The 23,717-nt window shown below is 42.0% G+C and overlaps 2 protein-coding genes across 11 annotated transcripts in view; one reads left to right on the top strand and one right to left on the bottom strand.

Annotated features, from left to right (window-relative positions):
• CNIH3 (cornichon family AMPA receptor auxiliary protein 3) overlaps positions 1 to 16,990 on the bottom strand; it is a 291,872-nt gene extending 274,882 nt beyond the window's left edge. For 4 of the 9 annotated variants that reach the window (XM_074385247.1, XM_039464193.2, XM_074385249.1 and 1 more), the window contains exon 1: positions 16,078 to 16,626. Coding sequence is in view for 2 of the 9 variants with exons in the window: in XM_039464191.2 (XP_039320125.1) it covers positions 16,635 to 16,672 (38 nt within the window). In the remaining 7 variants the exon portion in view is untranslated. The other 5 variants (XM_074385251.1, XM_039464191.2, XM_074385248.1 and 2 more) reach the window with 3 other exon arrangements.
• The window catches only part of WDR26 (WD repeat domain 26), a 47,056-nt gene continuing 40,284 nt past the window's right edge, over positions 16,946 to 23,717 (top strand). The window contains exons 1-3 of one of the 2 annotated variants that reach the window (XM_003930309.4): positions 16,946 to 17,793; positions 19,700 to 19,799; positions 19,900 to 19,956. In XM_003930309.4, the coding sequence (XP_003930358.3) occupies positions 17,372 to 17,793; positions 19,700 to 19,799; positions 19,900 to 19,956 (579 nt within the window). In that variant the 5' untranslated portion in view covers positions 16,946 to 17,371. Of the gene's footprint in view, positions 17,794 to 19,699; positions 19,800 to 19,899; positions 20,005 to 23,717 lie in introns of both variants that reach the window. The other variant, XM_074385246.1, reaches the window with a different exon arrangement.

Here is a 23,717-nt window from a genome sequence, read left to right as displayed (position 1 = left end):
TAGACAGTCAATGCTCACAAGAATAACCAGGGACATAATTAAATGAAAAACAAAACCAGATTAATGTGCCATAGCAGGCTCTATTACATTGTTTAGACGTGGCCTTGGTGTGACCAAGCTATTTGATTAATATAACCACAAGAATGGGAACACATTTATCAGACCAGATCTCCTTTCCAATATCTACCCAACCATGGGGAGAAAAAAAAAGTATAGATCTCTAGTACATCATGACTCTGGCAGGAGCACCCCTCTATAAAACAGAACTCTTGAGTCTTTTGAACCCAAACCCAGGGTTTCAAGAGAATAATTCTGAGTCAGAACAAAGCTGACCAACAGGCTGCCCCGAGCCATAGCTCTTGCTTGGCAAGTTCATGCTCAGCCTACCTGCGATGAGCTTTGTAGTTGCCACATCATGGTCTCCTGCAGGAGCCAACTGTACTAGGAACAGCTCTTGTTACATAACCCTCAGCCATGCCCACGACTGTGCACGAGGACATGGCTTTGCCCTGCACAAAAGCACACAGGATTTTAGATATGGCATCTTGTTTTTCAGGGAGCACAGGAAGGAAACAGAAAATATGAGGCTGGAAAATAATGAGGATAGATAAATTAAGGGCCTTTCCCACTGTAAAGATTAAAATAAACACATTGCAGAATAAAAATGTTCACATTCTTGTGGTTATATTAACTGTGTGCCTTGGGCAAAGTGAAAGCCCAAATAATAGAAACCCACGTGAACTGTAACTGGTGGCTTCTTCGCGCAGGCCATCCTGACACAGATCACTTGGCACCAAGTGAAATGCAGAGGGGGTGTCTGCCCCCTACATTCCTAAGTGCTTTTGTGTATCAGTTGTGAACAACAGGACCTTTTTTATTTTACTATTAGCAGCTGCCAGTAAGTATCTAGTATGTCTTAAAGAATAATTTACCTTTGGCTCTAGAACCAGCTATGAGCTTTCTTCAGTTCTATCTCCCTTAGAGGCATTTTCTTCACTGTGTCCTTTCAATGCCCTGGCTTTAGTTAACCAGGGTGTTTATTCTAAAAGTCAGTTCATTCTTACCCTAAGGCCTTTGTATTATCTGTTCCCTCTGCCTGGAATGCTCTTTACCCTGATCTTCACAAGAGTAGTTCATTCAGATCTCAGCCTCAAGGGTACCCCTGAGAGAGGCCCTCCCTGGCCATTCAGCAGACAGGGTCATCCCAAGTACTGTGTCATGTGACCCTAATTTAATTCTCTGCCTGGCACTTTACACCACCTGATACATTTCCTGTTTATTTCTTCCTTTTTGACACACTTCCTGTTTCTTTCTTTCTTTTTGCTGGTCTTCCCTAGAGGATACAATGTAAGACTAGAATACAAGTTTGCTTAAGCTTATAAGAATATAAGCTCCATGGAAATAAACATTTTGTGTCTCGTTCACTGCATATTTCTAGCACCTCAAAGTGTCTTGCATATAGCAAGTGCTCAAAAAATATTTACTGAGGCAGTCTCTGAAGCTATTCTGGCTTATGGGGCTTCCCAAGAGTGTGAGAGAGTGTGTGTGTGTGTGTGTGTGTGTGTGTGTGTACATATATATATGTGTGTGTGTGTATGTGTTGAAAAAATGAATGGATGGTTGGATGGATGGAAGAAGCCATTTAGCAAATATCCACAAAGTGCCTGTGGTATACTAGAAATACAATGAACAGTAAGATCTTCCTTCATGGACCCTACCAGGTCCCTACCAGGGAAGCCAGACATTATAGAATACAGGGTGGTGGGAGAAATGCTTGAAGAAGCATTTCAAGCTCTTAACTTTCCTTAGATTACCTGCATACTATCTTGGTATGGGTATGAGGATAATCGCCAAGGAAAGTTACCAGCTGGTCAAAAGGACAAGATTGAGAAGAGGGGTAGCAGGCAAGGCATCTGAGAAGCATCGCAACAAGTCTGAAAGCAGGCCATGGGTTCCAAGAGCCCCAAGAGGTCTGGTGTGACTGGAGCCACAGGCGAGGGACTTGAGGAAGACCAGGCCTCGAAAGACAGGCATGGGCCAGTTCTTAGGGAGCCATGCAGACCAGTACCTGGGTATTAGATTTTATCATCTAAGCAGTAAGGGCCACTGAAATCGTTTTACATAGCTTTAAGTGGGGAAGTGACAAAATGGTTTCGTGCCTTATAAGATAATTTTGTAGCCGGGGGTGGTGGTGCGTGCCTGTAGTCCTAGCTCAGGAGGCTGAGACAGGAGGATCACTTGAGCCTGGGAATTCAAGTCAGCCGTGAGCTATGATCGCCCCACTGCACTCCAGCCTGGGTGACAAGGCAACACCCCTTCTCTTGAAATAAATAAATAAATAAAAGGCCAGGCGTGGTGGCCCACACCTATAATCCCAGCACTTTGGGAAGCCGAGAAGGGCAGATCACCTGAGGTCGGGAGTTCAAGACCAGCCTGACCAACATGGAGAAACCCCATCTCTACTAAAAATGAAAAATTTGCCAGGCATAGTGGTGCATGCCTGTGATCCAAGTTACTTGGGAGGCTGAGGCAGGAGTATCACTTGAACCTGGGAGGCAGAAGTTGTGGTGAGCCAAGATTGCACCATTGCACTCCAGCCTAGGCAATAAGAGTGAAACTCCGTCTCAAAAAACAAACAAAAAAAAAAAAACTTAATTTTGGTACCAATGACAGCAACAAATTAGAGAAAACAGTAAAACATTCAGGAGGTTACTGCCTAATCCAAGTGGAATAAAAAAATGTAAACCCAAACTATTAGTGGCAATGGAGATGGAAGAGAGGAGACAGATTAAAAGCCATTAAAAGGGTAGGATCAATAGAGCTTAGTGACACAGGAGATGCGGGAGGTGAAAGGATGGGTTAAAGAGAATCCCAGTTTCTGATTCGTATCCGTGGGAGAAATTGTGACGTTCTTCATGGAAATGAATGGCTCGCAGGCAGGCACGAGGACTCTGGAGCTCTAAATTCACTCTGCCTGTGAGGTGGCTGAATCTGAGTCCACTTGCTTGCATAAGCTCACGGACACTTGCCCAAGGGGCTATCTATGGTCCTAGCATATATGTGAGTTTATCTGCTGAATAAGTAAGTGCATATGAAAGTCCCTCTGGTGTGAGTACATCAAATCTACAGTGCTGTTGATTTATCTGTTTATAACGATACACATGGGATTGTACTGCACGGCCATTTTGGGAGGCACACACTGATCCATCACCAGGACGCATGACTATTAGTCTAAATATAGATGTGCCTGTCACCTCAGAGAAAGAACAGACCAGAAGTCATGATTCCACTTACTCCAAGGAAACTTTAAGTGACAAACTTAAAAAAAATCAATGAATGTAATGTTTCTGAAGTCTGAATCTGATCTAAAGATCAAATTATAATTACCTCCCCTATGTTTCATTTTTCTTGACTTTAATTGCTAATTTAACCCCAGCCTCTTCTAAGGTAATCCCATTTCCATTCCAAGATAATTCTGACAGTCCTCAAGGGACATCTCACAGGTGCTCAAAAGCAAGTACAATCAGCTATCTAGCAAGACACTCTGTGGGGATCTCTAGTTTATTTCTGATGGGTTTTTGTGTGTGTGTGTGTTTGTATTTTTTGAGAGACAGGATCTTAATCTGTTGTCCAGGCTGGAGTACAGTGGCATAATCATAGCTCATTGTGGCCTCAACCTCCTAGGCTCAAGCAATCCTCCCACCTCAGCCTCCCAAGTAGCTGGGACTATAGGCATTGCCACCATGCCTGGCTGAGTTTATTCATTTTCTCCTCCTCCAGTTCCCATCTGCTGCTGCCACTTGAAAGACTGTATGATGTTAAGAGCATGGACTCTAGTGACTGCCAGCTTGGGTTGGAATCCTGGCTTTGCCCTTGATGAGCTGTGTGACCCTGGGCAAATTATTTAGCCCGTCTGTGCCTTAGTTTCCACCCTAAGTAGAACAATAATATTATTATTACCATCATTAATCTCTAGCCTACCTCGTGGGAGGTGCTTGTAATGATTAAATGGGTTAATATTTATAAAGTGCTTAGAATAGTGCCTAAAGCATAGCAGGCACCAAATAAATGCCAGCTATTATTTTTACTACCACCACTCCTACTGGCCATGGGGATGCCTCTGGTGGTCCTGCCATAGGTTGCCTAAGCCACAGGGGTTCATTATAAGGTAAGGGACAATGCCCTCTCTTTGTAATATGACATCAAAGGCAGATACAACTTATGTCCAGTGTTTCCTGAAATTACCACTGTGATGGTTAAATTTAGGTGCCAACTTGACTGGATTAAGGAATAGAAAAATAATGAAGCACTGTTTCTGGGTGTGTCTGCCAGGGTTTCCAGAGGAGACTGGTGTGTGAGTCAGTGGACTGAGTGGGGAAGACCCACCCTCAATGTGGGCGGGCACCATCCAACTGGCTGGGGGCCCAGATAGAACAAAAAAAGGAGAGAAAAGGATTTCCTCTCTCCTGGAGCTGGGACACACTCCTCCTCCTGCCCTCAGACATTAGAACTCCAGGCTCCCTGGCCTTGAGACCCTAGGACTTAACCAGCAGCGCCCTACGTTCTTGGGCTTTCGACCTCAGATTGAGCAGTACACCATCAGCTGCCCTGGTTCCGAAGCTTTCAGACTTGGACTGAGCCACACTACCAGCATTCCAGGGGCTCCCACTTGCAGATGCCCTATTGAGGGACTTAGCCTCCAGAATCAAGTGAACCAATTCCCTAATAAACTCCCTCTCATATATCTAGAGATCTAAATCTATCCTCTTGGTTCTGTCTCTTGAGAGAACCCTGACTAACACAATTCCTAAAAGTTCTTTACATTTTTACTTGCATCCTGTCCTTCTTACATTATCCTCCAAGGGACTGAGATGAGCTGTAAGTCCATGGGCACCCAAGCTAGAAGGCAAGTGAGTGACCGACACTACCTACCCTCCGCCGCCCCCGCAAAAGGGCTCTGTTACAGGCTCAGCTGGGTCCAGTCTGGCTCCAGCTCCCTTAGGATGAATTCTGCCCAGGAGACTCTTTCCTTCCTTATCTAGATAGACTTCTTTGAGTCCCCCTCTTCCCAGTGCTTCCAAAGGGGGACTTTAAATCTGATCTTTTAAAAATAATGAAACACCAGCTGTATCATTAAATTATTTCTAAGTGGAATTTAGACTTAATTTGAGTCTTTTAACAGTAAACTCTTAAATGAAGCTCCTTAATTCAAGACTAAAGAATACTACTGATGTGGGCATTCATCTTTGATGATGAAATCCCTGTTGATAGTCTTAACGTTAGGAAAGGAAGAAAAAAATGAAGTTTTAAACATATCATTTACATTAGCATCAAAAAAAATCCAATACCCAGGAATAGATCTAATAAAAGATGTGCAAGACTTCTACACAGAAAACCATGAAATATTAGTAAGAAAAATTAAAGACTTAAAGAACTAGATAAGTAGAGAAACATGCTATATTCCTAGACACAAAGATTTGATATTATAAAGATGTCTGTTCTCCCCAAATTGACTCAAAGATTGAATGCAGCTCCCATCAAAATTTCATAAAATTTTCTGTGGAAATTGACAAGATGAATATACATTTTATATAAAATGCAAAGGGCCAAGAATAGCCAAGACAATACTGACAAAAAAAGTTGAAATAATTATACTACCAGATGGCAAACTTATTATAAAATTACAGCACCAATTACATCAGTATGGTATTAGCCCAAACTTTTGCCAGTTAAAGCATAAAGATATGTGAATAAAGCAATTGAGCAGAGAGTTTAGAAACACACCCACACACGTACAGTGCTCTAATTTATAATGACATCACTGCAAGACAGAGGGGAAAGGATTTTGTTTACCCTGTGGTGTGGGTCAACTGAACATCCACGTGGAAAAACAATGAACCATAGCCCCTACCTCACACCAGTCAGAAAACTAAATTCCAGAATGGTTGTAGACATAAACATGAAAGGCAAGACACTGAAACTTCCAGAGGATATAACACAGGAGAGTATCTTCATGCCCTTGTAGACAAGAAATGACTTCTAAAGTGAAACACGAAAAGCACAAACCATAAAGAGAACCACTGATGAACTGGATTTCATTAAGAACTTCTGTTCATCGAGACATTAAGAGAACAAAAACAAACCACACAAAGGGAAAAGAAATTTGCAGTACATACATCCAACAAAGGACTCATATCCAGAATATACACAGAATTCCACAAATCAACAATAAAAAGACATCACAATCTTTTTGTTTTTGTTTTTGTTTTTTTTTTTTTTTTGAGACAGAGTCTCACTCTGTAGCTCAGGCTGGAGTGCAATGGCACAATCTCGGCTCACTGCAACCTCCACCTCCCAAGTTCAAGCGATTCTCCTGCCTCAAACTCCCAGGTAGCTGAGATTACAGGCATGCACCACCATGCCAGGCTAATCTTCGTATTTCTAGTTGAGACAAGGTTTCACCATATAGGTCAGGCTGATCTTGAACTCCTGACTCAGGTGACCCGCCTACCTTGGCCTCCCAAAGTGCTGGGATTACAGGTGTGAGCCACCATGCCCAGCCAAAAGGAAACACGAACTTAAGAGTCCTCCTCTTTTAAGATTGTGTTTCCTTTTGGCTGGGCATGGTGGTTCACACCTGTAATCCAGCAAAAGACTTGAAAAGGCACTTCACAAAACATCCAATTAGCAAAAAAATACACATATATATGTATAGACATACAAATGTGTATGTCTATACATATACTTATGTATTTATATACACACACACCATTAGTCATCAAAGAAATGCAAATCAAAACTACAATAAGATACTATAGGAGTTCTGCAATGGTCTATTTCATGACCTGGGTGATGGTTTCACAGGCATGTTCACTTGAAAAAACTGAGTTGTACAATTAAGGATTTATATACTCCTCTCTACATACTATACTTTAATAAAAACGTTTACTAAAAAAACCAGGGCCAGGTATGGTGGCTCACCTCTGTAATCCCAGTACTTTGGGAGGCGGAGACAGGCTGATCACAAGATCAAGAGTTTGAGACGAGTCTGAACAACATGGTGAAACCTCATCTCTACTAAAAATACAAAAATTAGTCAGGCATGGTGGTGTGCGCCTGTAATCCCAGCTACTCAAAAGGCTGAGGCAGGAGAATTACCTGAACCTGGGAGGCGGAGGTTGCAGTGAGCCAAGATTATGATACTGCACTCCAGCCTGAGTGACAAAGCAAGACTCCATCTCAGAAAAAAAAAAAAAAAAAAAAAAAATGCAACTTGTGGACCTTTTTTGGATCCTGCTTCATACAAGCCAACTGTTAAAAGAAACTGTAAGACAGTTGGAAAAATCTGAAGATTAATGGCATATCTGATGACTATATTAATTTTTTAGGTGTGATGATGGTACTATGGTAATATTTTCAAAAGAAGTTTTTATTTTTTAGAGCTATACATCAAAGTATAAGTAAATATGTTATAAACAAATAATATCCTGGATTTTTACTTCAAAATAATCAGGAGAGAGAATAGATAAAACAAGAATAGAGGAGTTGATAGCTATCATAGCTGGATGGGTGGGGACATGGGAATTGCTATACCATCTCTTTACCTTTACATATGTTTAAAATACAGCATAATAAAAATTTTTTTTAAATCTAGAGCAAATCCAAGGTTTTATACTGTTTGCCTATTTATGACTCTTCTCTTCTGCCTCTACCTGGCCTAATCAAATAAGATTATATAGTAGCAATGCAGATTCCACAAACACTGAATCCCTAGGCTATAAGGACCTCAAGAAATCATCTTGGCCACCCCCTCACTATCAAGCAGTTTCTGAAACAGAGGACATCCCAAACTACATCTGCACACTGACCAGCACAGGCGACAGTATGTCTACTCTCAGAGAATCAGCCTAAATATACATATATTATTAAGAACCTAGACAGGGCAGAGCAATCATTTACCTATATTCTGTGGGGTATATGCCAAGATAAGGTCTCTAAGTAGCCTGGCTGCTGTGTCTAAAACAGAAGACTCTTAAAAGAAGCTCCTGTATTCTCCCTGAGCTGACCTTTCCTGTCTTGTCCCTCGATACTAAGCTTATGCTATCGAGCCTCATCTCAGTTAGGTATCTGTGGCTTCCTTTGCCAGCTGACCTGGCTGGAGCTGCTAATCGAGTAATCAAGTATGAATTCCTGTATAAATCAAGTCTGGCTCTTATTCCAGGATTCAAGACTACTACAGGCCTACACAGTTTAGAAACCCTCATTAGACAGATGCAAGTGGTTGAAAATATAAACCTGGCTAGGGCCTTCTGACTTAATGCGTCTCCCAGGAAGCCCTCCAAGTTTGGGAGGGCTTCTCAGTTCACATGGAAAGAAAATTAATTTTTTAATTTTTTAATTTTTTATTGCCATACAGAATTGCAAAGAAAATTCATTTCTTTCTTCTCGCCTTCCTTTGCTATTTCAAGGTGAAGTGTCCTAAATTGATAAATCTCCAAGTTAATGCCTAGCTTACGTGTGCTGTCCTTACTGGACATAGTGTCTGTTTCAACAAGGACTTCTTGGAGAAATGAACTACACCTTTGGTACAAAGCATTCAGGTACCCCCCATGATAGCTTCTAGAGGAAAGAAAACCTTTTAGTGTCCCTAATGGACTCACTTACCTACTACTAATTTGGTTAATGACATGATACAGGCTTCAAAAATGAGGAGCCAAGTTTTCATATATCCAAAAAGGGAAATGCTCAAAAATTAATGTATGGAACATGCTCCATTTTTTCTTTTAACCTCTAAGGAATTTAAACAACGGCTACTTTGTGGACTAACACAAGCCATCTCTGAAAAGTCATGTAATGAAGGAGTTGAGAATATGGCTCTGGAGCCACACAGCAGCTATATGACCTGAAGTTTTCCGTGTTTCAGTTTATCACCTGTAAAATGGGGCTAATGAAAACACAGCCTACATAAGGTTGATGGGACGATTACAATAGCACAATATATGTAAAGCACTTAGAACCATTGTCTTCCTAATGTTAGCTCCATTATTTCATTATCACAGAAGTCCTGCTGTGGACATGCACCATCACAGGGTAAAAGAAGCATAAGAATGGAACAGGTGGGCACTAGGAAATGAAATGAAAAGAACAGTGTTGTTGACACTCTGGTTAAGCCTTAAACACATCTACTTCTATGCCATAGTATTTGTCAATAATCTGGGGAACAGAGAAAAAGACATTCTGAAATAAGGGGTCGGAGGTGCAGCAGAAAATGTGCAGCCTCATTTTTCAGAAATGTACAGAGAAAGGCTACTCTTATGTGTGATGATACAAACCCCAGTAAAAGAGGCCAGGCTCTTGCCTGTAATCCCAGCACTTTGGGAGGCTGAGGCGGGAGAATCATTTGAGCTCAGGAGTTCAAGACCAGCCTGGGAAACATGGGAAGACACCATCTTTATAAAAACTTAGCCAGGTGTGGTACTGTATGCCTCTGTTCCCAGCTACTCAGAAGGTTGACATGGGAGGACTGCTTGAGCCCAGACAGTCAAGGGTGCAGCGAACCATGATCATGCCACCACCCTCCAGCATGAGTGACAAAGGAAGACCCTATCTCACAAAAAAAAAAAAAAAAAAAAAATTTAAGGGAATCAACAGATCTCTCAAACTGTCAGTCCTGAGTTTGCCAAGCACCCCTCCACTAGCCACAAGAAGCTAAGAGTTATTGTTTTGTTCTTTTGTTAATGACTGGCATTCATGGTCTTTCATTCCACAAATTTTTTAAAATTTAGGCTATTATAATATTTCATGTTTGCCTATACATTTAGTATTATTTAGTAAAGAGCACAACTTTTAAAAATAATAATAAACTTTAGAAGTCTTAAGACCCCTTCAACAATTTTTTAAATTTTATGAATAATCTACAGTTTAAAATCTTTCAGTTTTAAGTGCCTCGTTATTGGTCCATTATCTCTATAAAGGATGGATATACATATTGAGGAACATTTTCTTATGATAATTAGAATTTGTTAACAGTCATAATTGTGTTTTACCATTGATTATTATGATTATCATAAGGCCAGAGGGATGAACAACACATTTGAAACTGAGAAGAAGGAAGACTGCCCAAAGGGCCTGTTGTCTAGAGTCTATGCAGGGACTCCTGGGCTATTAATTATTTATCTACTTTTCAAAGTTAATAAATAGGAATGTCTTTTTGCCCTTTATTCCCCAGATGAATTTAACCAAATGAGTAATGGGGTGTGTGTGTGCAGAGATGGCAGTCTGAGAATATAAGAGGTATGGGTAATGAGAAGGAGATTTTAGAAAAACAAATACTTACTGTCAAATACACTTAATAGCACTGCTTTATCTGGCATGTTTTTATTATGGCATGTTTATCTGGCATGTTTTTATTATGAGCATTTTGATGTTTTTTGAGTGTTCTTTTAAAAACATGAGTGCTTTAGAAGCATAACATTAAATAAAAAGAAAGAAAGAAAAATTATATACAATCTCACAACCCAAATAACCCCTTGGCACTTTTTAGAAATACTTAACACTATATACAGCTGTAAAATTCAAACACTAAGGAGAAGTATTAAATGGAAAAAATAAGAACTTCTCTCACTACCCCACTCCATCCACCAAAGAGAAACCAGTTTATGCTTTTCTTTTCTACCAAAGAAAACAATATGTGCATATATACATACATTTATTTACCAAAATGAATCATATTATGCACACTATTTTGTAACATGCATTATTCACTTAATATCTTGGTACTATGTCTATATCAGCAAATGATGATTACCACTTTCTTTTTGCTTTTTTTTTTTTTTTTTGAGACGGAGTTTCGCCCTTGTTACCCAGGCTGGAGTGCAATGGCGCGATCTCGGCTCACTGCAACCTCCGCCTCCTGGGCTCAGGCAATTCTCCTGCCTCAGCCTCCTGAGTAGCTGGGATTACAGGCACGTGCCACCATGCCCAGCTAATTTTTTGCACTTTTTAGTAGAGACAGGGTTTCACCATGTTGACCAGGATGGTCTCGATCTCTCGACCTCGTGATCCACCCGCCTCGGCCTCCCAAAGTGCTGGGATTACAGGCTTGAGCCACCGCGCCCGGCGCCTTTTTGCTCTTAATGCTTCAGGCCAGAAGCGGCTGCTCATGTCTTTAATTCCAGCACTTTGGGAGGCAAAGGTAGGAGGACTGCTTGGGTCCAGAAGTTCAAGATCAGCCTTGGCAACATAGGGTGATCCTGTCTCTACAAAAAATAAAAAATTAGCCAGATGTAGTGCACCTGCAGTTCCAGTTACTCTGGAGGCTGGGGTGGAAGGATCACTTGAACTTTAGAGGTTTGAGGCTGCAGTGAGCCATGACTGACTGCATCACTGTACTCCAGCCTGGACAACAGAGCAAGACCCTGACTCAAAATAAATAATAATAATAATAATGCAGCCAGGTGCAGCGACTCACGCCTGTAATCCCAACACTTTGGGAGGCTGAGGCAGGTGGATCATGAGGTCAAGAGATGGAGATCATCCTGGCCAACATGGTGAAACCCTGTCTCTTATAAAAGTGCAAAAATTAGCTGGGTGTGGTGGCATGCACCTGTAGTCTCAGCTACTCAGGAGGCTGAGGCAGGAGAATCACTTGAACCCAGAAGGCAGAGGTTGCAGTGAGCTGAGATTGCGCCACTGCACTCCAGCCTGGCAACAGAGCAAGACTCCATCTCAAATAAATAAAATAAAATAAAATAATGCTCCAGTGACTATCTTTGTAACCAAAGCTGAGTGTTAAATTTTTTTTTAGATACGATCCTACTGCAGTCATTGCTGCAAGTACAAACTACTCTAAGCAGTCTATCCCAGCTGTGTGGCAGGGAAAGAACAATCTCATTTCTATGGTTCATTTCAGTTCCTTCAGGAAATTTCCTGCGACATTGTTATTTATACCAAAAGGGTCTTAAGAACATGAGATGCTACTGAGAAGAGGACTGTTTTCCGCTGAGAGGAAGGTGAATATGTCTAACTGTTCACTGCTGGCTGTAAAGGCGCCTGTGGCAAAGTAGTAGTCCTGTCTTTGCACTTAAATCCACCTGGTGTGCCACCCCTACCCTTGCTTACAGGAGTGTACTGAATGCCCATGGCATGAACGGAATGTTTGCAGAAGGGGAAAATAAGCAAGCTCTGGAGAGACACGCATAGAACAGCAGGTAAAACTGCCAGATGACTGTGCCCTTCACCTGCCCATGGAAGACCAATATGAAGCAGTTTTCAGAGTCGTCTGCCCAGAGCTACAGAGGAATGCAGCTAAGTGGCAGGGCTGAGTAAGAAAGTGACTACAGAGTCACAGTTCAGAAATAATAATAACCAAAAAACCATCTTATACTTCTGCATTTACCTGCCTCAAATCCTTTCTAAATGATGAGGAATTTAAATTTTATTTTAAAATATTTCAACATAGTACTTATCCAAATATTTGTTATATTCATTATCTCATGACCCACACATCAACTCTAGCAGGCAGGTAGGCCAATGTCATTATCCCCACTTAAACGTGACATGCCTGAGAGTCTGTGAAAGTTAAATGACTTGGCCGGGCACAGTGGCTCACACCTGTAATCCAAGCACTTTGGAGGCCAAGGCAGGCGGATCACCTGAGGTCGGGAGTTCAAGACCAGCCTGACCAACATGGTGAAACTCCGTCTTTATAAAATTAAAAAAAAAAAAAAAAAGAAAGAAAGAAAGGTAAATGACTTGCCTCAAGTCAATCAGCTGACGAACTGTTCCGACTCAAGAACAGTGCTCTCCTGAATTCTCCAATCCCACACAGGCCCAAGTCCAGATGGACAACTTTAGCATCCCAAAGAAAAGCTAGGAATGAAGCTGGAGACATAAATATAAAAATATTCCTTCCGAAAGACACCTGAGATCTGAAAACTACCTCTTCCTAACAAAAATTTAACAAATCAAATACCAGTGTTGCTAAGCACAAAATTGATATACCAAACTTGAATCTTGACAGAACTGTAATCTCTACTAGTTACAAAGACTTGTGAGAAATATTGCTTTTACGTTTCATTATAAACACTTATACTATCTCAGCTTTTAAAAATATGATAGAGTTTAATTTTTACAGTTAAGATGTTGTTTTGGGGTCAGGTGTCGTGGCTCACACCTGTAATCCTAACCCTTTGGGAGGCCAAGGCTGGAGGATCGCTTGAGCTCAGGAATTTGAGACCAGCCTAGCCTAGGCAACAGAGAGACTGCGTCTGTATTAAAAAAATAAAAATAAAAAAGCCGTTGCCATGGGCAGTACTAGATTTATCATTTATACACCCAACACCTATTTCTTGAGGTGCCTTCTAGTCTAGTCTGGACTGCCTTACATGAATGTTTTTCAAACTTTTTTGACAATGGCCAACAGAAGAAATATATTTTACTTTGTAAAGCACAGATGTGTGTCCATCATTAAAACAAAAATTTCACAAAAGAATCACCCCTTTTGGCCGGGCGCGGTGGCTCAAGCCTGTAATCCCAGCACTTTGGGAGGCCGAGGTGGGTGGATCACGAGGTCAAGAGATCGAGACCATCCTGGTCAACATGGTGAAACCCCGTCTCTACTAAAAATACAAAAAATTAGCTGGGCATGGTGGTGCGTGCCTGTAATCCCAGCTACTCAGGAGGCTGAGGCAGGAGAATTGCCTGAACCCAGGAGGCGGAGGTTGCGGTGAGCCGAGATCGCGCCATTGCACTCCAGCCTGGGTAACAAGAGCGAAACTCCGTCTCAAAAAAAAAAAAAAAAAAAAAAAAAAAAAAAAAAGAATCACCCCTCTTTTGAGTGATTCACTTGGATATCTTCTATGCTTTTATACTTTGCCACCTTATTTTTTTAAATACAAATTATGGCCCACTAAATGGATTTCATGACTTACAAATGGGTCACAACCCAAAAGCTGAAAAATGCTGGCTTAGATGGACGTTACACAGATCATGCCTCAAGGAATTTATACATTAGTTGGGAATCTCATACAATTCACAGACCTCTTAGAGTTAAAAAGGCCTAGAGGTCAATTATTCAACGACCTACTCTATACTTGATGCTACAGCATCCCTGACAAAAGGTGAGACGTGAAAAAGCCTTGCTTGCTATTTCAAGGACAAGAAGTTACCTATTATTTAGAACCTAGCACAGGATTGGTCAAATAGAGACCTGTTAAAACAGTACAGAAACAAATACAAATGAATCAAGTATCAAAATACACACTTGATTTCTTTTTCCTAAACCCATCTTAGTCTTTTTTAGGAGGAGGGTGAAAAGGGGAAGGTAAATCAGGGGACAGAGGTCTAGAAAGGCTTCTCTCTGATGACCTGAAGAAGGGGTCTTAGCAAGTTACATCACAAGCAGCCTTTGCAATTGAGGAGCCTAATAAATGACACTCACAATGATGGCTGGAAGGGTGGAAGTCAGGAAAGGCTCCCCTGAAGAGGTTTGAAATGAGCTGAGTCTTGAAAGACTGACTGGAATCAGACAGGTGAATAAAAGATGGAGAGTGTAGTCAAAGACTCTGAAGAAGAAATGAGCCAGAATATTTGGGGGATAGCGGATGGGTCCCTGAAGAGGAGCAATAAGAAATGAAGCCAAAAAGAAAGACTGAAACCAACCTGTGGTGAGAAAGAAAGAATTTGGATTTTATTCCATAATGTGGTGTTCCTGAAGGTTCCTCACACTCAGTGTGTAGTATTTCAGAATTATTCATCTGCACATAGACCTGAAACTTGGTTCTAGAAAGACCTAAAAACCAAGAGTTCAGACAGCAGATTCTCAAGCTGTGTTTTAGTACAGAGAAAAATGTTCTGTAATGGACATCATAAATTCCGAATTCTAACATGAGCAGTCTTGGTTACTTAAAACAGTAGAAAAACTGGAATATACATATTGAGTTTAGGTAACAATGGAGTCCAATTTCTTTTTCATCATTTTACTTTTGTTAATAAAGTGTGAGCTTTGTCTGTAGCTGCCACTATGTGACTGATTTCCTTTATAAAACCTACAGACTTTATTCAGAAGCAACTCTTCAATGATGCCACGGGCCTAATAAATTATTATAAACCATTTTGCAAAAATTAAATTTTGCCTAAACAACACTTTTAATAATAAGGTTGTCTAAAGTTAATATACGAACAGGGCTCTCTGAAGGTGTTAACTATCTAGTAATTCAGGCTCTGCTGGATACAATGACTGAGCCCTACGAACCTCAACTAGAACTCAGGTCTGCCTCAGGTGAATATAAACACTGTATGTGAGTCACCTTTCAATTACAGCTGCCACCTGGAAGCATATTTAAGCAGTAAGAACTACAAAACCAAAGCCCTGTAAGATCCTGCATTGCCCTTCTTCTTCCTTCTTCCTGTCTGAGGATCCATAAAGCTCAGGATTCTTTACTAATTTATCATCAGCATCATTTCTTATTGTATTTCCAAATTTAAAAAGGACTGTCTCCAAAGGTCTCAAAATTACTTTCAGTTATTAGTATAACTGAATTAGTGTATCAGATATGCATAATGTATTCATTAGAATCTATGGTGTTTTTTTTCCCCTCCCCACAGGAAAATTACTTCAGAAAAAGACTTTAAATTTCTGAGAAAATGTTTGTACATATCGAGTATATACGCTATCAACCACAGACATGAAAATAATTGTTTGGGGATAATGCAGACCATTTGCCAAAGATTAAGATTCAGCCCAGTTCCTTGTCGTCACATTTCTGCATTTACATAAATTGGTAAGTCATGATGACACGGAACCGTCACATGCCACATAAAAATTTCAAGCCTGGATCTGAATCGGTGCCTGAATCCTCCTCAGAATGCATATTTTGGAGGCAACTGTTTGGTTTATGTTACTGCTCCCTAAACTGGGCAGTGACTCAAGAGGCAGCTGGAAGAGAGAAGGAGGTGCTGGGCAAGTGCTAAAAAAGAGTGAAGCCTCAACAGCAGAGTCCCTCCCCTCCTCTGCACACCACACAGCCTTTTTGTGACTTCTGTCCCCTTCAGATATTCTCCGATAGACTAGCTCACCTTCCCAGGGTGGAGCAGAGTCTCACCGGCTCATTATCTCAAAGCTCCCGGGATGGCCCCGGGTACAGCAACTGTGTGGCACTTGGCTGTGGAAATTCAAGTTTTTCTACCCTAAAACAGGAGGTTGTGAAACCCGATTTCGGTCCCGGTTACCATTAAGCGAGGAACCTACCACAGCCCTGTACCTGGAAGTTCTTGCCACTAAACCTTGCCCCCTGCTCCACCCTCACCTTCAGCACCTAATGGAGAAGGTGCAGTCTCTCCGCACACCTTACTTGCCCAGGCCACACTGGTGGACACACGCACCACGCCAGCTCTACCATCCCGTGCACGCCGGGCCTCGGAGGGCGGCTACAACTTACTGCTCGCTGAGCCAGCCGAGCCAGGGCGCAAGGGGAGAGGCCCGAGCTGGGCCGGGGATAGGATCGGATCAGATAGGAATCGGGGTCGGGGTCGGGGTCGGGGCGGACCCCGCCTGCCCGCCGGCCTCCCTCCCCTGACCCCTGGGCCAGCCTCGGCGCACGTGCTGGGTGACAGGCCCCCTATAGGTTCCATACCTGCCACCGGAAGTGAGTGAGGAGGGCAGTATAGGCATTTCCTGTGACGCGAGCGCCTGGACTCCATTAGGCAGCAGCTGGGGGAAGAATCAACACACCAGGGAGCAGAGCGGAGCGGACCCGAGGACAGAGGCGGCAGCTGCCTCCGCTGCCGCCCGCCGCCGCCGCCACTGCCGGGGCTCAGCCCAGCGGCGGGCCCCTCGCCCCCGCAGCCGCCCCGCGGCGCCCCCCGGCGCGACCCCCGGGCCGCGCACCTCGAGCTGCCTCCGGGAGGGGGGGGGGAAAGGGCCCGGATCCTCCTTCTCCCCCTCCTCCTCCTCCCCCTCCTCTCACCCCCACCCTCCTACCCTGACCCCCTCCCCGCCTCCCCGGCCCCCCTCACCCCGACCCTCTCCCCGGCCCCCGCCTCGCCCCACCGGCTTCCCACCACGGCCTCTCTCGGCGAGGAAACTCTGGCCTCCGCTTCCTCCTCCTCCGACTCGGACACCGGCGGAGCCTCCCCGCCCCCGCGGAAGAAACCCCGAGCCTCGGCGGCGGAGGGAGCAGGAGAGCCCGGGGCTTCGGCAGGCAGAGCAGGCCTCTCCCCTCCGTCCTCGTCGTCGTCCTCCTCCTCCTCCTCCTCCTCCTCCTCCTCCTCCGTGGTGGTAGTGGTGGGACTCCCCCCGGCTGCTGCCCCTCCCGCCGCCGCTGCTGTCCCCCACCGAAGTAGCGGCCACAGCCTGGTCAGCGGCAGCATCATGCAGGCCAACGGGGCAGGAGGAGGAGGAGGAGGTGGCGGCGGCGGCGGCGGAGGAGGAGGGGGCGGCGGGGGCCAGGGACAGACCCAGGAACTCGGCTGCTTGTCGGCCCAGAACGGGGAGTCGTCCCCCTCGTCGTCGTCGTCCGCGGGGGACCTGGCCCACGCCAATGGGCTGCTGCCTTCCGCCCCCTCCGCCGCCAGCAACAATAGCAACAGCCTGAATGTCAATAACGGGGTTCCCGGCGGGGCGGCCGCCGCAGCCTCAGCCACCGTCGCAGCTGCCTCCGCCACCACCGCCGCCTCCTCTTCCTTGGCCACCCCAGAACTGGGCAGCAGCCTCAAGAAGAAGAAGCGGCTCTCCCAGTCCGATGAGGATGTCATTAGGCTAATAGGACAGCACTTGAATGGCTTAGGGCTCAAGTAAGTATCCTTTACCGGCAGCTGGTGATGGACAGACTGAGGGACGGAGGCTCCAGCGGGGGCAGGGGAAGGGGCGGAGGGGGGAGGGGGCTGGAAAGAGCTCGGTCAAAGAGAATGACTGCTGGGCACGCAGGGCCCTGTGCACAGGAGGACGGCTCAGACAGGCCGACCGGGGAGGAGGAGCGAACCTGAAAGGAAATAGGGGAAAATCAATCAGTCTGACAAATTGTGAGACGAGACAGGCGGTTGAGGGGATGGGAAGGGTTAGGGGAAACCCAAAGAATGACTCCTCCTCACGCACCTTCAGAGCTTAATTGTCTGTCAATAAAGACAGATGCGGGAGTGTGTCTCTGTATGTGTTGGGGGAGGGGTGGATTAGAGCTGGTGGAAATAATGAACCTTGGAGGATTTGTTTTTCGAGTGTATCTTAGAGGCATCTTTGTGGGACAACTCCCCACCCCCAACCGTGGCAGACAACAACCCAAGCAAACTACCAATCAGCAAAGACAATCACCTACAAGTGTTTATGGGAACGGAGGGGCTGGGATAATTTGGAAAGAGGTTGTTGAATAAATCTGATGGGAATAATGAAGATACAGTGTTGATGTTGTTTAAAGGCCCTTGTGTGTGTACATGAGGCCTAACCCTAACTAGTCTGAAATCTCAGTTTAATACCAGGAATATGATCGCCTCTGAAAAGGGGACATCTGATCTGGTGAATCATTTGTTTTCAAATACAATTTAGGTGGCCTTGTATACCTAACACAGGGTGAAGGTAGACAGCGAGCTTGGACAAAAACCACCGCTTTGTATACACAAAGAAAAACTAAGTGGGTGGAAGGTAGGATTGGTGGGAGTGCCTGACGAAGGAGGTGCAAGAGGCAGAATCAGAATGAAATGAAGGGGGGAAGATGCAGCAGTAGTCAGTTTCCTGCATTCAAAGTGTAGATTGAAATAAGCTCTCTCAGGCTAGCCGATGAGTACTTTTGCATTTATGGATTTCTGGGGAAGTGGGGAGGAGAACAGAACTTTTTAAAAGTGACATAAGTATTTTGGTTTTCAGATAGATAATTGCACTATTTAGCTAACAATTAAATATAGCTGAATAAGAAAGCATTGAAACATAAGCACAAAAAATATAAGACTGATAAATGAAGGTTCTTAGATACCAGAATACATGAGGGAAGAAAATACAGTTGATGAATCTTTTAAACTCTCAAAGACAAATATGTGGTAGGAAGAATTCACTTTATTCCCTAGGGAAAAGGATTAGTCTGAAAACAGATTTTATAAATGCTAACAGAACATATTACTGAGACAAGAAGCAAGCTGACAGCAGCAGGAGGAAATAACTCGTGACTGTTTGGAACCTACACCATAGTAAATTTGCTATTTTTAGTATAGGGAGAAAGGAAATGATTTTTGATGCTGGATTTATTTTAATTTTAAAGATTGACCTCGTAGAATTTCTATGCAAATATAGTATCTGGATGTAAGCTCTTACCTGACATGGGTCGTCTCTGTCACCTTGTGTGAAGCTAATAATTTTTATCTTTCAAATGTAACATAAGTAGTATGTAGATCCTGGTTTGTCATTTATTTGACTAGTTGGTTACAGCACATTTTTAGAAATTTTATACTTTATACATTAAATTGAGGCATTAAGTGGCAAACTAGGAAGAACTTAACATTGATTCTGATTTCAAGAAAGGTTTTTAACTTGACTAGGAAAAAATGTGTCAGTTTTAAATCAAGTTTGTTTAACCAAGCACATGAAAGCTATTTTTTTTCTTCATCATGAGGCTAGCTTAAAAACTTTGCAACTGTTTTCATGGACATGAGTTTATTTGGAAGATTAAAATCCTAAAGTTGGTCAGGTCTGTTTTACACTGTATCTCTCCTGCAGCCAGACTGTTGATCTCCTCATGCAAGAGTCAGGATGTCGTTTAGAACATCCTTCTGCTACCAAATTCCGAAATCATGTCATGGAAGGAGACTGGGATAAGGTAAAGTAGGGCATATAGAGCTGTGTGACTGCTGCTAAAATTACATATTTCATGTACATTTTGTGACATTTCTGTTTTTCTTTTATACCAATTTTTACAGGCAGAAAATGACCTGAATGAACTAAAGCCTTTAGTGCATTCTCCTCATGCTATTGTGGTAAGAGGCGCACTTGAAATCTCTCAAACGTTGTTGGGAATAATTGTGGTAAATACACTTTTGTTCTTAGTTTCACATTTATGCTTATTTTAATAGGTTATTGATAACTCTAGGTTTCTGCCTCTTATTAAAAAAATGAGGCCTAAAAGTAAATTTCATGTAATTTGTAAACTAGGATGAATATAATGTTTTAAAGTATGAGTTTTATATTTTTAAAATCATGCTTAGTAAATGTGTCATTTGAACTGACTATAAATTGAGCTCTACAGAAAAAATATATTGAAAGATCTTTGTACTTTCAGTGCTGCTAATAGGAGTTTTATATTTATAGAGTTAAAGTTAAATTATACTTTTGTTACTCATAATACTAAATGTGCTGGTTGAAGAAAAAATGTGTTTGGGTATATGGATATCCATACAGCCTTAAGGTGATACATTAATTATCTTTTTTTTTTTTTTTAATTTTTGGGAATTATAGTTAATTCAAACCAACTCCATTGGTATGCTGGCCATTTTCCATTCTTGCATTCCAGTTGTGTGAATTGACAGTGTCAAAGTTTGCATAATACATAATCACTCTGGTGGAGGGTTTGTATGCAGATTTGACCATTGGGCCCTGCTTACTGGCCTTATTTCCCTGACAAGATCAATTTAGTAGTTTAACCTGTTAGTCTCTTTTATAAATGTTGATGAATCTTTTAGACTTATGGGCTTTAATTCTTCAGTAGATGTTGGTGAGGGAGAGAGGAAAGAAGTTTTTTCTAAGGGCTGGAGTTTGGAAACCATGAAGAATCAGCTGCTAACTGCTGGCTTTTTAACTTCTAGCTGATTCATTTGTTGTCAGAAGCAGTTTCCTGTCTGGGGGTGGGGAGAGAAAGAAGGCAAAAAGGAAGTGAAGTAGAGAAACCAGCTGTTTGTTAAATATTAGTAAATGACTATTTTGATTTTTTTTAAATTGGGTCAAACATTAATCTTTTTTCTGCCTCTTTCTATAAACTTAATAGTGTCTTGTGGTTTTTTTCTCTTGAAATCTTACTACAAAAGAATTTTCAAAAAATATTCTACACAATAATATATTTCTAGAGAAATGGGCTCTGGTGAATTAAAGGTGCAAAGAAGCAAGAACAAACACAGATATGTTTAAATTGGTGATGCGGTGTATTATTTTTATTCGTTAAATACTTAAAATATTAAAAATTTTAAACTGTTGAATAAGATGATTGATAAATTAGCTTATAATAAATTCTATGGTAACATTTGAAAATAAAAACAAAAGTTTAAATAGTGAAACATATGTACTCAAAGGGATTGGAAATTTTGCATTAGCTATAAAGTTTCCTCAATCAGTGTCTTTGGGATTTTTTTAAAAAACACCCAAGTATATTTTATTGAGCAGTTTTCTATAAATTTTTACTTCTGACTGAATGAGCTAAAATAAAGACAGATGGCCAAAATAAGATTTAAGGTTGTTTTCCCATTGGGCAAGTTAGCACTACTTATGTGTTGACAATAAAGAACTTGCCTATGGACTATTTTTTAAATATGTGTGATTTCTTGGAGGTTGTTTTTTAATAAACTTCACCCAAATTACATCTGTAATTTAGTAGTAAAAAATTTAATAGACTTCCTATTTTTTCCTTGTTTGTTTATAGTAATTTTAGAGTTCTGTGTTGGATTTTGATTATGACTTTCTAATGAGAAGCATTTTCATTAGAAGCAACATGTAAACTGAAGAAAGGTAGTTATAGATAATAAGGAATCCTTTCTTTTTACAGCCTGTTCAGTCTATAGAACATTCTAGTATCTAATAAAAGATGAAGATTAAATCTCTGACTGAGCCTCACACCATCAAACTGTTTAGGTATTTATACAAAGAAAGGGGTTCCAACTTTTATCTCACTTTGAAGCATTGATGAATCAATTGCTTTTAAAGATTCAGCATTTTTTGAAGTTGCTCTTCACTTCTCAAATTGTGTTTAAGTTTACTCTTCTTGTCCATTCCATCTCCAGAAGAAGAGAATCTAATATAAGCTTAAATTTGTAATAATATCTTAGAAGATAACTATTAGGGTTTCTTTAAACATAATTATTTTAATTGTATACCCAGACACATTTGATGGCTTAGACTAGACTAAAATTGTACTTTATTTTTTAAGCCTGAATGTTTTCATTGACCCAGTCCACTCCCCCTACAGTCTACTCCTGTTTTTGTTTTTGTTTTTGTTTTTGTTTTCTTTTTTTGAGGCGCAGTCTTACTCTGTCACCCAGGCTGGAGTTCAGTAGCGTGATAGCGGCTTACTGCAACCTCCGCCTCCTGGGTTCAAGCAATTCTTCTGCCTCAGCCTCCTGAGTAGTTGGAACTACAAGCACATGCCACCATGCGCAAATAATTTTTGTGTTTTTAGTAGAGATGGGGTTTCACCGTATTGGCCAGGCTGGTCTCAAACTCCTGACCTCGTGATCCACCCACCTCAGACTCCCTAAATGCTAGAATTACAGGCATGAGCCACCACACCTGGCCAACCTACTTTTATTTTTAAATGGTTTCCAGTCAGATGGTACTAGGAATAGCAGAAGTTGCTCTCATGAATCAGCATTTTTTTTTTTTTTTAAGACGGAGTTTTATTGTTGTTGTCCAGGCTGGAGTGCAATGGTGCTATCTTGGCTCACTGCAACCTCCACTTTCTGGGTTCAAGAGATTCTCCTGCCTCAGCCTACCAAGGTGTCCACCACCATGCCTGGCTTTTTTTTTTTTTTTTTTTTTTGGTAGAGATGGGTTTCACCATGTTGGCCAGGCTGGTCTCAAACTCCTGACCTCAGGCGATCCACCTGCCTTGGCCTTCCAGAGTGCTGGGATCACAGGTATGAGCCACCACGCCAGGCCAAACCAGCATTTTTTAGTTTGGGTTCAAATATACTTAGCCATTTCTGGGCAATTTGGATGAGTATACGAGACCGCTAATAGAAAACTTTTATATGTCTAGAAATATTTGGTTATTTTTTTTATTTTATTTTATTTTATTTTTGAGACGGAGTTTCACTCTTGTTACCCAGGCTGGAGTGCAATGGCGCCATCTCTGCTCACCGCAACCTCCGCCTCCTGGGTTCAGGCAATTCTCCTGCCTCAGCCTCCTGAGTAGCTGGGATTACAGGCTCGTGCCACCACGCCCAGCTAATTTTTTGTATTTTTAGTAGAGACGGGGTTTCACTATGTTGACCAGAATGGTCTCGATCTCTCGACCTCGTGATCCACCCGCCTCAGCCTCCCAAAGTGCTGGGATTACAGGCTTGAGCCACCGCGCCCGGCCCGTTCTTTATTTTTTAATGTAATCGAAATATGCTTAACAAAAATTGGCATCTATAATTAACTAATATATTTTAAAGTCAAATAAGGAGGAGTTTTGAGAGCCAAATTTGGATATAATTTATTTCCCCTTTTCTCTGAATCATGATTTAATTGGTAAGATTTGGTTATGACCTTACTCCAGAGTTAGAACCACTACTGAATTATCTAGGAGGCTGCCCTTGAGAACCACACTTTCTGAGTATCATAATTTCTGGGTTTTTCTTTCATGTTGAGCTCAATTTAATAATATGGGAGCAAAGGAAGTGATAAAGCAATTTAGTATTGGGTGGGCTAGGGGAGCAACAGCAGAATTTACAATGTGAAACTATCATTCAAACTATCTTAGTCACTTAACAATTTCAGATTTTTATTAAGTATTAAAATGGAGAAGGAAATCCTGCTGGGCCCAGAGATG

The sequence above is a fragment of the Saimiri boliviensis genome, chromosome 14 (genome assembly GCF_048565385.1).
Source record: "Saimiri boliviensis isolate mSaiBol1 chromosome 14, mSaiBol1.pri, whole genome shotgun sequence".
In the NCBI taxonomy this organism is placed as follows: domain Eukaryota; kingdom Metazoa; phylum Chordata; class Mammalia; order Primates; family Cebidae; genus Saimiri; species Saimiri boliviensis.
The sequence above is the reverse complement of the archived record's forward strand: the minus strand, read 5'-3'. Positions and strand labels throughout refer to the sequence as shown.